At 44.9% G+C, this 12735-nt stretch overlaps 1 protein-coding gene and 1 long non-coding RNA gene across 3 annotated transcripts; one reads left to right on the top strand and one right to left on the bottom strand.

Annotated features, from left to right (window-relative positions):
* Positions 1–388: 388 nt before the first annotated feature.
* Positions 389–9765, bottom strand: ELAC1 (elaC ribonuclease Z 1). The gene is made up of 4 exons (XM_035100992.3): positions 9657–9765; positions 6008–6188; positions 4515–4982; positions 389–1125 (listed from the first exon to the last, which is right to left on the bottom strand). The coding sequence occupies exons 2-4, from the start codon at positions 6162–6164 to the stop codon at positions 641–643; spliced, it is 1110 nt and encodes a 369-aa protein (XP_034956883.1). The 5' UTR covers positions 6165–6188; positions 9657–9765; the 3' UTR covers positions 389–640.
* A 46-nt stretch (positions 9766–9811) lies between these two features.
* LOC148684473 (uncharacterized) lies at positions 9812–10612 on the top strand. Of its 2 annotated transcripts, none has more exons than XR_015946068.1 (2): positions 9812–9877; positions 10460–10612. It is a non-coding gene; the product is annotated as an uncharacterized LOC148684473 (long non-coding RNA). The 2 variants fall into 2 exon arrangements; XR_015946069.1 differs by lacking the exon at positions 9812–9877 and adding an exon at positions 10152–10276.
* The last annotated feature ends 2123 nt before the right edge of the window (positions 10613–12735 follow it).

Consider the following 12735-nt stretch of genomic DNA (forward strand, 5'->3'; position numbering starts at 1 on the left):
CTTTATGAGCACCAAATCAGCAGTGAACAGCAGAAGCATTTGTAGAGGTTTCAAAACATTCCTCATTTATTTCTATTAACTACTGCATATTTACAGATCTGGCTTTGTGAGTGTTACAGCCTCTCACTTAGCCATCTTGTCTACAGAAGATATTAAACTGCACACAGCACACAGCAGAGAGCAGAGTCAGGAATGAAAAACAACAAAGTAACAATTCCTAACTGTTCCCTCCCAACAGCAGATATCACCAGATTTTCAGAATGGGAGGGGTGAAAATGCTCACACTTTCCCCCATTATAATTCCATCCCAGATTGCACTTCACTCCAAACCTATTTTCAACAGATATGCACGACGACTCTTAAGAATGCTTAGTTTAGGAAACAGAAATTTGTAACGGTTTGCCTGAGATCAAAGGGTAAGCTAGCTCATTATGCCTTCAGCAGAAAGTAAGCTTGCTAGCCCAGTCTTCTAATGATTTAATTAATATACTGGTCAAAAGGAAAGCAAGGATGAGGTCTTTCAAGTAGGAAAAGTGCCCATAAGTAAGTCCTATGGATCAGGTCCGCAACCCCCTCCAACTGGGCATTAAGAAACTAATTTGGAAGTAAACTATAGCTATAGGTTCAGCCTAACAGCAAATTAATTTGGCGGTGCTATTGTTACTTTTTTCATTGGAATATCAATGGTCATAAAATCCTCGGCTAACACCACTTCTTGGCCATCCAGCACCCGCTCGGCTTGCCTCTTCAGCTCCATGACATCCACATCTCCTTCACCAGTCTGACCGGCGGGCTTGTATCTCTGACTGAAGTGAGATAGAACCAGTTTCTTCACTTTGCACAGCTTTGCAAACTCCGCTGCCACCTGTGGGGTGCTGTGACCGTGCTCCTTCGCCTTGTCTGCCTGGGCATCGTCCAGCGTGGCTTCGTGAACCAAGAGATCGGCTCCATAACAAAGGGCTGCTGCTCCGTCTCCTACAATGCCAGAGCAGTCTCCTAAAATGCAAACTTTTCTCCCAGGAAGCGGGTCTTCCATGACATCTGAAGGAAAGATGGTTGTACCGTTTTCCAGGACAACTGTAGCCCCGTCTTTCAGTCTGCCGTATATAGGGCCTGGTGGAACTCCTAGAAATTAAAGCACAGGTCCAAAGCTATTTTTCAAGCTTGGCTTACAACAAAATTTTAAACACACTTTTGAGCAACCAAAAAAATTCACGTATCCATGCCATCAAGCTTCTAGTCCTTATGAATGCACATTTGCAAAATATGCAGGCATTTTCTACAGCATACTTTTTCCTCTGGTGGTACCAATCCAATGATCTCTCCCAGATCCATAACCATTCCTTCCCTGCATCAGTGACCACTGCTAAAGAACATTTAGCTGGACAGCTCAGAGTGTGGTGCTGATAACTCCAAAAGTTGCAGGTTCAATTCCCTTAAGGGGCAGCTGCATTGCAGGGGGTTGGACTAGATGATCCTCAGGGTCTCTTCCAAGTCTGTATGATTTAACATTTTATGCATGGGAAATACTGAGTTTAGAATAAAGTGCGTGCAGGATTTCCATTTTTAGGTACTGAATTGCTCCTGTTGCCTAACAAGTTCCACCCTATTCAGATTCCTTTTCAACCCTTTCTTGCTGCATTCATTGCCACATGACTTTTTGCCCTATAGAATCAGAAGATATATTTTAATACTTGCAATATGATATTTGCAATGCTTCAACCAAGGCCAGTGTAATACTATAACCCCCTGCATTAAAGATGGCTCTCAGTTAGTCTTGGTTGAAAAATAAAAAGGGTAGAGCTACAATCTTATACAGGCACCCCCAAACTGCGGCCCTCCAGATGTTTTGGCCTACAACTCCCATGATCCTTAGCTAACAGAACCAGTGGTTGGGGACGATGGGAATTGTAGTCCAAAACATCTGGAGGGCTGAAGTTTGGGGATGCCTGATCTTATACAACATTGATTTTTCCTTCCCTGTTACATGAAGGATGCTCTACAGTGGTACCTCTGGTTAAGAACTTAATTTGCTCTGGAGGGCTGTTCTTAACCTGAGGTACCACTTTAGCTAATGGGGCATCCCGCTGCTGCGCGATTTCTGTTCTCATCCTGAAGCAAAGTTCTTAACCCGAGGTACTATTTCTTGGTTAGCAGAGTCTGTAACCTGAAGCGTCTGTAACCTGAAGCATCTGTAACCCGAGGTACCACTGTACTTTGAAATGCTTTTGGGGTGGTGGTGGAAGAAGCTCTGCTCTTACCCTCGATAGATTTCTGCACTAAGGTTTTCAGATTTGATCAGAATCATTAACCAACATTACCTGCGTCTCTAAAGGAGGAAAAGATGTGCATTAGTCTATAGCAGCAAAGGGAAGGAAAAGAGTGCAGGGTATGTCAAAGATTGGCCTCAAAAGCACATCCCACATGAAACCAATGGCGATTACACGGAGCAGGTCGATGGCTTTGAAGATACACACACAGGCACTGCGCTAAATTAATTGTTCCCTAAGGTGCCACAGCACTCTCTTTTATGGGTAAAAGCAAGCCATTTCCCCTGCTCGGAAAGTTATTAGTCACACTCAGAAGCTGCGGTGTGACGTCAGCGCTCACGACGATCAGCAGAGGCGCTGTGGGAATTTGACTCCATCAAGTGTACAGCAGTGGCTAAGAGTGGCACTGCGCACCAGGAAGTCCTCTGCTCAAACCTCTCACAGCTACCTCTGCCAGCAGCACAATACCGACCTACAATTCAGGGGCATTGTGGAACTGTTGAGATACTCCGCCTGAAGTAAATGCTAAGTACGACCATTGTTTACAAGTAGGCCTGGCTGATACAGTGGTACCTTGGTTCTCAAACGCCTTGGTACTCAAACAACTTGGAACCCAAACACTGCAAACCTGGAAGTACATGTTCCGGTTTGCAAACTCTTTTCAGAAGCCAAACGTGCTCCGTTTTAAGTGTTACGCTTCCGTTTTGAGTGTTACACTGAGGTCTGTCTGTTTTTGCTATTTATCTTGCGTTTTTGTTTTTGCGGCTCTTTTTTTGTTTTGTTTTTGTGACTGTGTGGAACTCAGTTCAGCTACTGTTTGATTGACTGTGTGGCTGCGGTACGTTATTTACGGTATTGCTTTCATTTTATAGCTCAATGGTCTCGTTAGATAGTAAATTTCATGTTAAATTGCTGTTTTAGGGGTTGTTTTTAAAAGTCTGGAACGGATTAATCCATTTTGCATTACTTTCTATGGAAAAGCGTGCCTTGGTTTTGGAACGCTTTGGCTTTGGAACGGGCTTCTGGGACGGATGAAGTTTGAAAACCAAGGTACAGCCATATATCGATATACAGTGGTACCTCGGTTTAAGTACACAATTGGTTCTAGAAGTCTGTACTTAACCTGAAGCGTACTTAACCTGAAGCAAACTTTCCCATTGAAAGTAATGGAAAGTGGATTAATCCGTTCCAGAAGGGTCCGCAGAGTACTTAACCTGAAGCGTACTTAACCTGAAGTGAACTTTCCCATTGAAAGTAATGGAAAGTGGATTAATCTGTTCCAGAAGGGTCCGCAGAGTACTTAAACTGAAAGTACTCAAACCAAGGCGTACTTAAACCGAGGTATAACTGTAGCGCCCAGGAACAGTGTGTAGTTGCCGCTACCCTCGGCAGAGCAATTAAAGGAGCCCCCAGCCCGGCACTGGCCCCCATGCAAGCGGGGGGAGCCACAGGTTTGGGGAGGCTTCCCCACCCCCAGCAGAGCCACACCAAAGATCCCTTGATGCTCTCCCCATTGTCCCTGAGTGGGGGGCGGGGAGCACCAGGGATGTCTCAGCTGGGGATTGGTAGCACTCCAGCGCCCCAGCTGGGCCATACAAACAAGCTGCTTTGTCCCAGCCTGCTGGGGGTAAAATCGATCTTTGACTGGGATCCAATGAACCAGGATTTGGCATGGTGTGTGCTAATGTTGATTGGACCATCGGATCAACATGACCAAGAGCACCCTATATGCTAACAGCAAAGTCATTCTTCAAGTATCAGTCCTTATGTAGCCAAAACAGGACCATCCACACACAAAAGGGCACAACCAGGGAAATTGCAAAGTTTGCCGATGTAAAAATCTTACCCCCCCCAAAAAAACATTCTAATGAGGACTGAGCATGCTCAAGTGGGTACAGAACACTCTTTGCTGGGCAGGGGAGGGGAGGGGCAATGGAATGGAGTACCCTGAGGAAAGGGCTTGGCTGGCTGGCACCCTGAACAGGAAACCTCCATGCTGCAACTTTCTGTTGCAGGTCTCACATGCACACAAAAAGACTAGAGGTAACCACTGGGTGCCCTTCAGAGGTGTAGATTCCCATCATCCATGATCATTGGCCATGCTGGAAGGGGCTTCTTGGAATTGCTGTCCACGACCTCTAGAGGGTACCTGTTGGTTGTCCCTGTTTTAAGGGACAACCCACTTCGAAACACCTGCTACAGGACAGTTTTCCTAAGGGTCGAAAGAGGCAGGCCCATTATTACCTAGTTCCTTCAGCTTCTGGGCGTTGAGTTTGCCAGGCCGTGGCTTCTCTTCCACGAGAAATCCGAAGGAAGGAATGCGGTGAAACAGCCTAAACGCCTTCACCACAAACTGAGAGTTGTCCACCAAGGTGTACGAGTCTTCTACAGGGTCCAGGTGAAGGGTTTTTCCTGGTGCCTCTTCAGACGAGACCTTGTCTCTGTCCACAAAAGACAGCTCCTTCCGTTCCTCTGCAGGGCACTGGTCTGGCGTAGGCACAAGTTCGTGAACGACCCAAGGGAAGGCGAGCTGCGAGTGGGAAAGCTCCAAAGTTCGGCAGAGGAAGCTCCTCAGCCCGAGAGGTCCATAAATCTCAACCGGCAGCTTGTTTGTGGCAGGGCTACTCTGGAGGCTGATCGTACAAAGAAGCCCAGGGAGGCCAAAGACGTGATCCCCGTGGAGGTGTGTTATAAAGATCTTGGCAATCCTACCTAAAAAACAACAACAATGGATTTGAGATGAGAGAATTCAGGAGGCAAACGTTGAAAACAGCACATGGAGAAAACAGAAGTTCACACCAGAGAAGTACTAAATACAATGAATTTGGGGATTAGAGGGACAGAACTACCTAAATTGTATAGAAATCAGGGCCATCTTATCCATAGGCGCAAGGGGTGCCCAAAATGGAAAGAAGCAGAAGTCCCAGCAAAGGAAGAATGGATACAAAAACTTAGGGAATATGCAGAAATCGCGAAACTTACCAGAAGAATAAGAAATCAAGATAACAAACTTTTTATAAAAGAATGGAAATGGTTTATTGAATATTTACAGATGAATTCCATACAGACTAAAACATTGGCATGGTAAAAATACCTTTAACGAACTGCAGAAAGAGGAGGGAAGGAAGTCAAGTTTTGAAATGTTAAAATGATTGTAAGATTAATGAAATGTATAAACCTGTAAAGTATAAATAAAACTAATAATAATAATAATACCCAAGTCAATTGAGTGGTGAGAGTCACTGCTCTCTCACTCTGGCATCTATTACAGGGTTGCTATAAGAGTCAAGGTCTACACGCCATACTTTTAAAGCAAATGACTTCCCCCAAAAGACTCCTGGGAATTGTAGTTTAACCCCCGCCAACAGCGTTAAGATCCCCAGCACCCTTAACAAACTACAGTTCTGAGGATGCAACTTGCTACAGGCGTCTCCCGTTCGAGGACAACCACATCTATCTGCAGCGCCTTGAAATAATTAAATAAATCGATTTATACTGCAAAAGGGCACAAAAAACGGCCCAAAAGAGTGGGGAAACCGCAAAAATGGCACTTAAAAAAACCACAACTCTAAAGCGAGCTTTTAAAAAAAAGAAATTAAAATAACAACAATTCCACTGCAGTGTCACTGTGCTTGTGTTCAGGAACTGCAGCTCCTCACAACTATGAGTCCCGTTCAGGAGCTAAGTGGGAATGATTTAGATCTGGAAAACAAAATAAGACAATGGAGTGCGCTGACCTGCTTTCAGATGACTTTTCATGAACTGGGTTTGCGTCCCCTCGCCACAATCGAACAACCAGCTTTCTCCTTCAAAACGGACCACCGTAGCCGAGGCTCCTCTCGTTGGAGACGGGTATGCAGCCCCGGTCCCCAGGAAAGTAACATCCATCGCCATTTTGCTCCAAATCAGCGCAGTACCCTAGAGGAGACCGTGACAAATGGGATTTACTTTTAGGTTTTCTGGCCCCCGTGCACAAACTATTATCAAGAGAAAAGCTACGTGACACCAAAATGTACTGGCAAGGCTAAGGCTGCAATCCGAAGCACACTTAGTAAGTCATAAAGGCCTAAACAATAGAATTATTGAATACCCAATGAAGCTGAATGTTGCAAGATTTAAGGCAGACAAAAGAAGTACCGGTAGGCCCCCCAAAGAGGTAATGATAACTGACGGCTGTCAAGTTGGATGGCTTTCAAAGAGGATTAGACAAAGTCATGGAGGATAAGGCCTTCAGTGGCTACTAGCCATAATGGCTACGTTAAAGGAATTTGGTTCTGAACACCAGCTGTGCTCAGGTCTTGCTTGTGGGTTGCCAATACCGGTAGGCATCTTAAGAACAAACTTCTGCTTTTGGTCTGATCTGATCCAGCAGGGGTCTTCCTTGGTTCCCAAATTCCATGGAGCTCAGGTTTACTCCTATCATAGAATCATAGAGGAGTTTGAAGGGACCCCAAGGGTCATCTAGTCCAACCCCCTGCAATGTAGGAATCTCAGCTAAAGCATCCATGACAGATAGCCACCCCACCTCTCTTTAAAAACCACCAAAGAAGGAGAGTCCACCACCTCTTGTGGGAGTCTGTTCCACTGTCAAACAGCTCTTACTGTCAAAAAATTCTTCCTGATGTTCAGTCGGAATCTCCTTTCTTGCAACTCGAAGCCATGGGTTCGAGTCCTACCCTCCAGAGCAGAATAAAGCAAGCATGCTCCCTCCTCCGTGTGACAGCCCTTAAGATATTTGAAGATGGCGATCATATCCACTTGGATGATGGGCTTGAGGGCATCCTGAGCAAGTTTGCAGATGACACCAAATTGGGAGGGGTGGCTAACACCCCAGAGGACAGGATCACACTTCAGAATGACCTTAACAGATTAGACAACTGGGCCAAAGCAAACAAGATGAATTTTAACAAGGAGAAATGTAAAGTACTACACTTGGGCAAAAAAAATGAAAGTCACAAATACAGGATGGGAGACACCTGGCTTGAGAGCAGTACATGTGAAAAGGATCTAGGAGTCTTGGTAGACCACAAACTTGACATGAGTCAGCAGTGTGATGCAGCAGCTAAAAAAGCCAATGCAATTCTGGGCTGCATCAATAGGAGTATAGCATCTAGATCAAGGGAAGTAATAGTACCACTGTATTCTGCTCTGGTCAGACCTCACCTGGAGTACTGTGTCCAGTTCTGGGCACCGCAGTTCAAGAAGGATACTGATAAGCTGGAACGTGTCCAGAAGAGGGCAACCCAAATGGTCAAAGGCCTGGAAACAATGCCTTATGAGGAACGGCTTAGGGAGCTGGGTATGTTTAGCCTGGAGAAGAGAAGGTTAAGGGGTGATATGATAGCCATGTTCAAATACAGTGGTACCTCGGTTTATGAACACAATTGGTTCCGGAAGTCTGTTCATAAACTGAAGCGTTCATAAACTGAAGCGAACTTTCCCATTGAAAGTAATGGAAAGTGGATTAATCTGTTCCAGACAGTCCGCGGAGTACTTAAACTGAAGCGTTCATAAACTGAAGCGAACTTTCCCATTGAAAGTAATGGAAAGTGGATTAATCCGTTCCAGACGGGTCCGCGGAGTACTTAAACTGAAATGTTCATAAACTGAAGCATGGGTGTAATTGGTTCCGGAAGTCTGTTCATAAACTGAGGCGTTCATAAACTGAAGCGAACTTTCCCATTGAAAGTAATGGAAAATGAATTAATCCGTTCCAGATGGGTCCGTGGCGTTCATAAACCGAAAATTCATAAACCGAGGTGTTCATAAACGGAGGTTCCACTGTATATAAAAGGATGTCATATAGAGGGAGAAAGGTTGTTTTCTGCTGCTCCAGAGAAGCGGACACGGAGCAACGGATTCAAACTACAAGAAAGAAAATTCCACCTAAACATTAGGAAGAACTTCCTGACAGTAAGAGCTGTTCGGCAGTGGAATTTGCTGCCAAGGAGTGTGGTGGAGTCTTCTTCTTTGGAGGTCTTTAAGCAGAGGCTTGACAGCCATCTGTCAGGAATGCTTTGATGGTGTTTCCTGCTTGGCAGGGAGTTGGACTGGATGGCCCTTGTGGTCTCTTCCAACTCTATGATTCTATGATTCTATGATCTCCTCTCAGTCTCCTCTTCTCCAGGCTAAACATACCCAGCTCCTTCAACCGTTCCTCATCAGGCTTGGTTTCCAGACCCTTGATCATCTCAGTCACCCTCCTCTCTGCACACATTCCAGCTTGTCAATGCCCTCCTTAAATTGTGGTGCCCAGAACTGGACACAGTATTTCATGAGTGGTCTAACTAAGGCAGAATAGAGTGGGACTATTACTTCCCTAGATCTGGACACTATACTTCTGTTGATGCAGCCTAGAATAGCATTAGCTTTTTTTTTGCTGCCGCATCACACTGTTGACTCACTGTTAAGCTTGTGGTCCACCAAGACCCCTGGACCCTTTTCACATGTACTGCTAGTAAGCCAGGTGTCCCCCATCCTATATTTCTGCATCGGGTTCTTTCTGTCTAAGTGCAGAAAATTCAGTTTTGTTTTATTTTTTTAGTTGCTGCTTTGTTAATTCAATGAAGGCGGCAGCTTTTTATAGTTTACAGAGTTTTATAGATTGCAATGGTTTTATTAATGGTTTGTTAATTACTTTACACGATTTGTGCTGGATTTGTGGTGTTCTATTATGTTTTGTTATGGTTATTGCTATTTATTATCTGCAAGCCGCTTTGGGATCCATTTGAATGAACAGCACAGAAACACAGCCAGCCAACAAAATCAAACATTCTGCAAGAAAAGCGCCTCTCCCCAAGTAGAATGGCCTGTACCACTTCAGGTTGCAAAGGGGGGATAGCAGACTGCATTGCTTCCAAACGCTACTCGACATGAAACTCTCGCTGCAGGAAGAAAACCAGCGTTGATCAATGCTAGAACCAGGCTGTTCCGTGTCAAGCTTTCCTTTTGCAGAGAATGCTGAGGTTTTTTTTTGTTCTAAGACGGAGCATTAAAAAGCGGTAACCCCCTACTTATTAAAACAGTGGCATGCATTTTAACCCTTTCCTCGCATGCATAGAACCTCAGCCAATCTGCAGGCGGCATTCATCGACCTGGGAACACCCCCCCCCAATAGCGTTGGACTACAATTCCAATCATCCCTAGTCATTGCTGGGGCTCATGGGAGCTGGAGTTCGCCACCTGATTTTGCTCCTGAGCGTAAAAGCCCCTCGTTTACAGTTCCATGGGACGTTTGGAGCCCGGCTACAAGGGAGGGGGGGGGAAGGGAGAAAAGAAAAAAAGAGATGATTTTGTTTAAAGAGGAGGGTTTTTAGGGGCTCTAGCAAGCCTCCGTGCTTGAACATCAGTTTTGCTCATTCGGACCTCTCCCGATCCAAAACGAACCTTGCAAGCCGGAAGCGGAGGAATGAACTCTTTGCAAGCTCAGAGGCGCCCTTCTCCTGCGGGGTGGGTGGCTATTCCGCATGCTCAGGAAGTGAGCATAATAGGAAAGGCAATAGGTTCCGGGGTTGAGTCCATTCAGGGGCAGGAGGAGGAGGAGCCGCTGCAGAGGAAGAAAAGGAAGCGCTTTGGCATTTTGGATGCAGCTGCTGGCGAGTCTGGAGGTGAAATGGCTGGAAATAGGGAACGCTTCTAATTTCATTATTTTATGGAAAGTGTATTTAAAAGTGCATAAAATGAAAAAGGCACAATTGGCAGTTGAAACTGATGGAATAAGCTGAATTAGCAAGTTTAACTAGTAAAATCAGAGCGTTTGGTCTAAAATGGTCAACCCAAAGCTTTACTTTTGTTATGAAAAATGTACCCCAAAATGCGTTGCCTTTTAAGAAGGACAGACGCGGGTCGGAAGCTCCAAAATTTGCACCAAGTTCAGCTCCGCCGGGAAAATGACAGAGACCACACGATGCTATCAGGAAAAACAAACTGATCCCTTTATTGCAGAATGCAAAGCTACAGCTGTAGGGTCCCTGCCTCTGGAAAGAAGGAAGGAACCCCAGGAAATGGTGAAGCCCCTTTTTATGCCCTCCTGTCCCTGCGTGAAAATCCCTGGACTGGGAGGGAGGGGAAGGACAAGGAGGATGGGTGGTGATCGGATTAGCTGGGTGGGGAGATGACTTTTTCTTTCAGATGGCGGGATGTCAATTGCTCTTCTCCTGTCGCTGATGGTGCTCCCTGTTGTTTGGCAGGAGGGGCAATCAGTCGAGATGGGTGCAGAGGTGGGGCAGTTCCTGGCATTTCCGTGGGGTGGAAGTCCGCCCAGCAGGTGTTTTCCTCCAGGCCATGGAAGGGTGGGCTACGTAGAGGATGGCAATTTATTTGAATAAAGTTGTTCCAGCTAATCCCTCTATTGTCCGTGTGTCCTTGAATGGGTATAGGGTGGTAGTAGGGCAAGGTTCAGGTGGGTTGGGATCATACAGGGTTCATACAGAAAATATACCTGGAAAACACCTAATACAGGGATTTCTAATTAAAAGGTAGCAGTCCTGACATATACAGTTCTAAGATATAAAACAGCCATTCTAATACAGGGGCAGCGGATAGAGATTTCATGGTAAGAGAACATATAATAGGCTGTATTATTAACTTGAGTAGAAAAGTGTCACTTTGGATTTGGGCGGTTTCCCCCCCCCCTTCTTCTGGAAACATTGTTTTGTTCTGGGCGGAGGGGAGGTGGAGAGGGGAAATGTGTGAGTTTATGCTAACTGTTGTGCATATGCAGATCCTTAAGCCTTCCTTCAGGCAGGGTCTCCCTAGCGGGAGGGGTGGGGAGACAGGGAAGATGGCATTGAACAGGATTCTGGGTATTGCAGCTGTCAAATTCTGTCACCCCTCTCTGTTCATTAACAATGGTGTCCTGCAACCCCCCCCCCAATATTATTTTATAACACTTTTCTGGTTTATCACCACAACAGTTCTCAAGACTGGGCTTTAGGAAAGCAAATAATTTAATCAGGCAGCGCCTATATGATACTGAGCACGACAGACTGATTTGGCCACGATAAGGAAATTTTGTCCATGGTATGATTCTTTCCCACCTAGTCATTTTGACACGTTGGCACCCCATCTGCAAAATTTAGCAATTCCAAAATACAGAGCGCTTTCACTTACGCAAGATTGAATAGGCTGCCTTCGTTAGGGTCGATTTTTTAAAAAAATCTCCACTGGAAAAACAGTTATGTCCCTGTGGAAATGGCAGTATTGAATCAGTAGTTCGTGTGCTTCTAGCTTGCACTCTATTAAGATTTGAGGAGTGAGGTTATTACCCCTCTAGTACTATCCATACCAGGTTGTTCAACCATTGCTACTGTGTCCTTCTAGCAGATCAAGATAATCAGGCGACAGGGGGGGGGATGCAAATTTTTTTAGCGGGGGCAATTGGAATAAGATTTATTATTTGATTATTGATGTAAACCTCCAGAATGTATTGTGTATACTTAAAGTTTTTACCTCTATCTTCAGTACATTTTATTTTTATTATATTGCTATGGCTAGCGGCTGATGCAAATAAAGATTCTTCCGATGATGAATTAGAGAGCAAGGCAAGATAGTTTTTAAGGAGGACTGGGAAAAGTTTGCAGATTGTTTAAAAATTCTTGTACATGTGTTAAAACAAAAGCAGGTTTTGAGTAAGAACAGCAGCAAAGTGTACGCTGAGAATATGGTGGAGGAGAGACGGCATTGTATAATTTTAATATGAAGAAGAGGAGGAGTTTGGACTTGATATTCCGCCTTTCACTCCCCTTAAAGAGTCTCAAAGTGACTAACAATCTCCTTTTCCCTTCCTCCCCCACAACAAACACTCTGTGAGGTGAGTGAGGCTGAGAGACTTCAGAGAAGTGTGACTGGCCCAAGGTCACCCAGCAGCTGCATGTGGAGGAGCAGGGAATTGAACCCGGTTCACCAGATTACAAGTCCACTGCTCTTAACCACTACACCACGCTGGCTGGTATTAGCAGTATTAGGAAATTTGGGGAAACCATGAAGTCGAACATTAATGGAATGCTAATTGGAAAATGTTGTATAATTTGTTTTATTTTCTTTTGGGAAACTTAAGCGTTAAAAAGAAAAGGTACAACATATCACTGTATATGCAAACAACTGCCATTTCATATATGCTTGTCTAGTATGTAGGTATGTGTTATTATCCAAATACATATACAGTGGTACCTCGGTTTATGAACACAATTGGTTCCGGAAGTCTGTTCATAAACTGAAGCATTCATAAACTGAAGCGAACTTTCCCATTGAAAGTAATGGAAAGTGAATTAATCCATTCCAGATGGGTCCGCGGCATTCGTAAACCGAAAATTCGTAAACCGAGGTGTTCATAAACCGAGGTTCCACTGTATAGCTTTATAGCTTTATACAGTGGTACCTCTGGTTACGAACTTAATTCGTTCCGGAGGTCGGTTCTTATCCTGAAACTGTTCTTAACATGCGGTGCCATTAGCGAAAGCGCGCC

The sequence above is a fragment of the Zootoca vivipara genome, chromosome 10 (genome assembly GCF_965207765.1).
Source record: "Zootoca vivipara chromosome 10, rZooViv2.hap1.1, whole genome shotgun sequence".
Taxonomy (NCBI): domain Eukaryota; kingdom Metazoa; phylum Chordata; class Lepidosauria; order Squamata; family Lacertidae; genus Zootoca; species Zootoca vivipara.

Excerpts from the sequence above, each read along its gene's own strand:
- ELAC1 (XM_035100992.3), bottom strand. The coding sequence starts at position 6,164 with ATGGCGATGGATGTTACTTTCCTGGGGACCGGGGCTGCATACCCGTCT. Across the intron at positions 4,983-6,007 it reads GAAAAGTCATCTGAAAGCAG|GTAGGATTGCCAAGATCTTT; the intron begins GTCAGCGCACTC and ends GTTGTTTTTTAG. Across the intron at positions 1,126-4,514 it reads CCAGAAGCTGAAGGAACTAG|GAGTTCCACCAGGCCCTATA; the intron begins GTAATAATGGGC and ends TTTAATTTCTAG.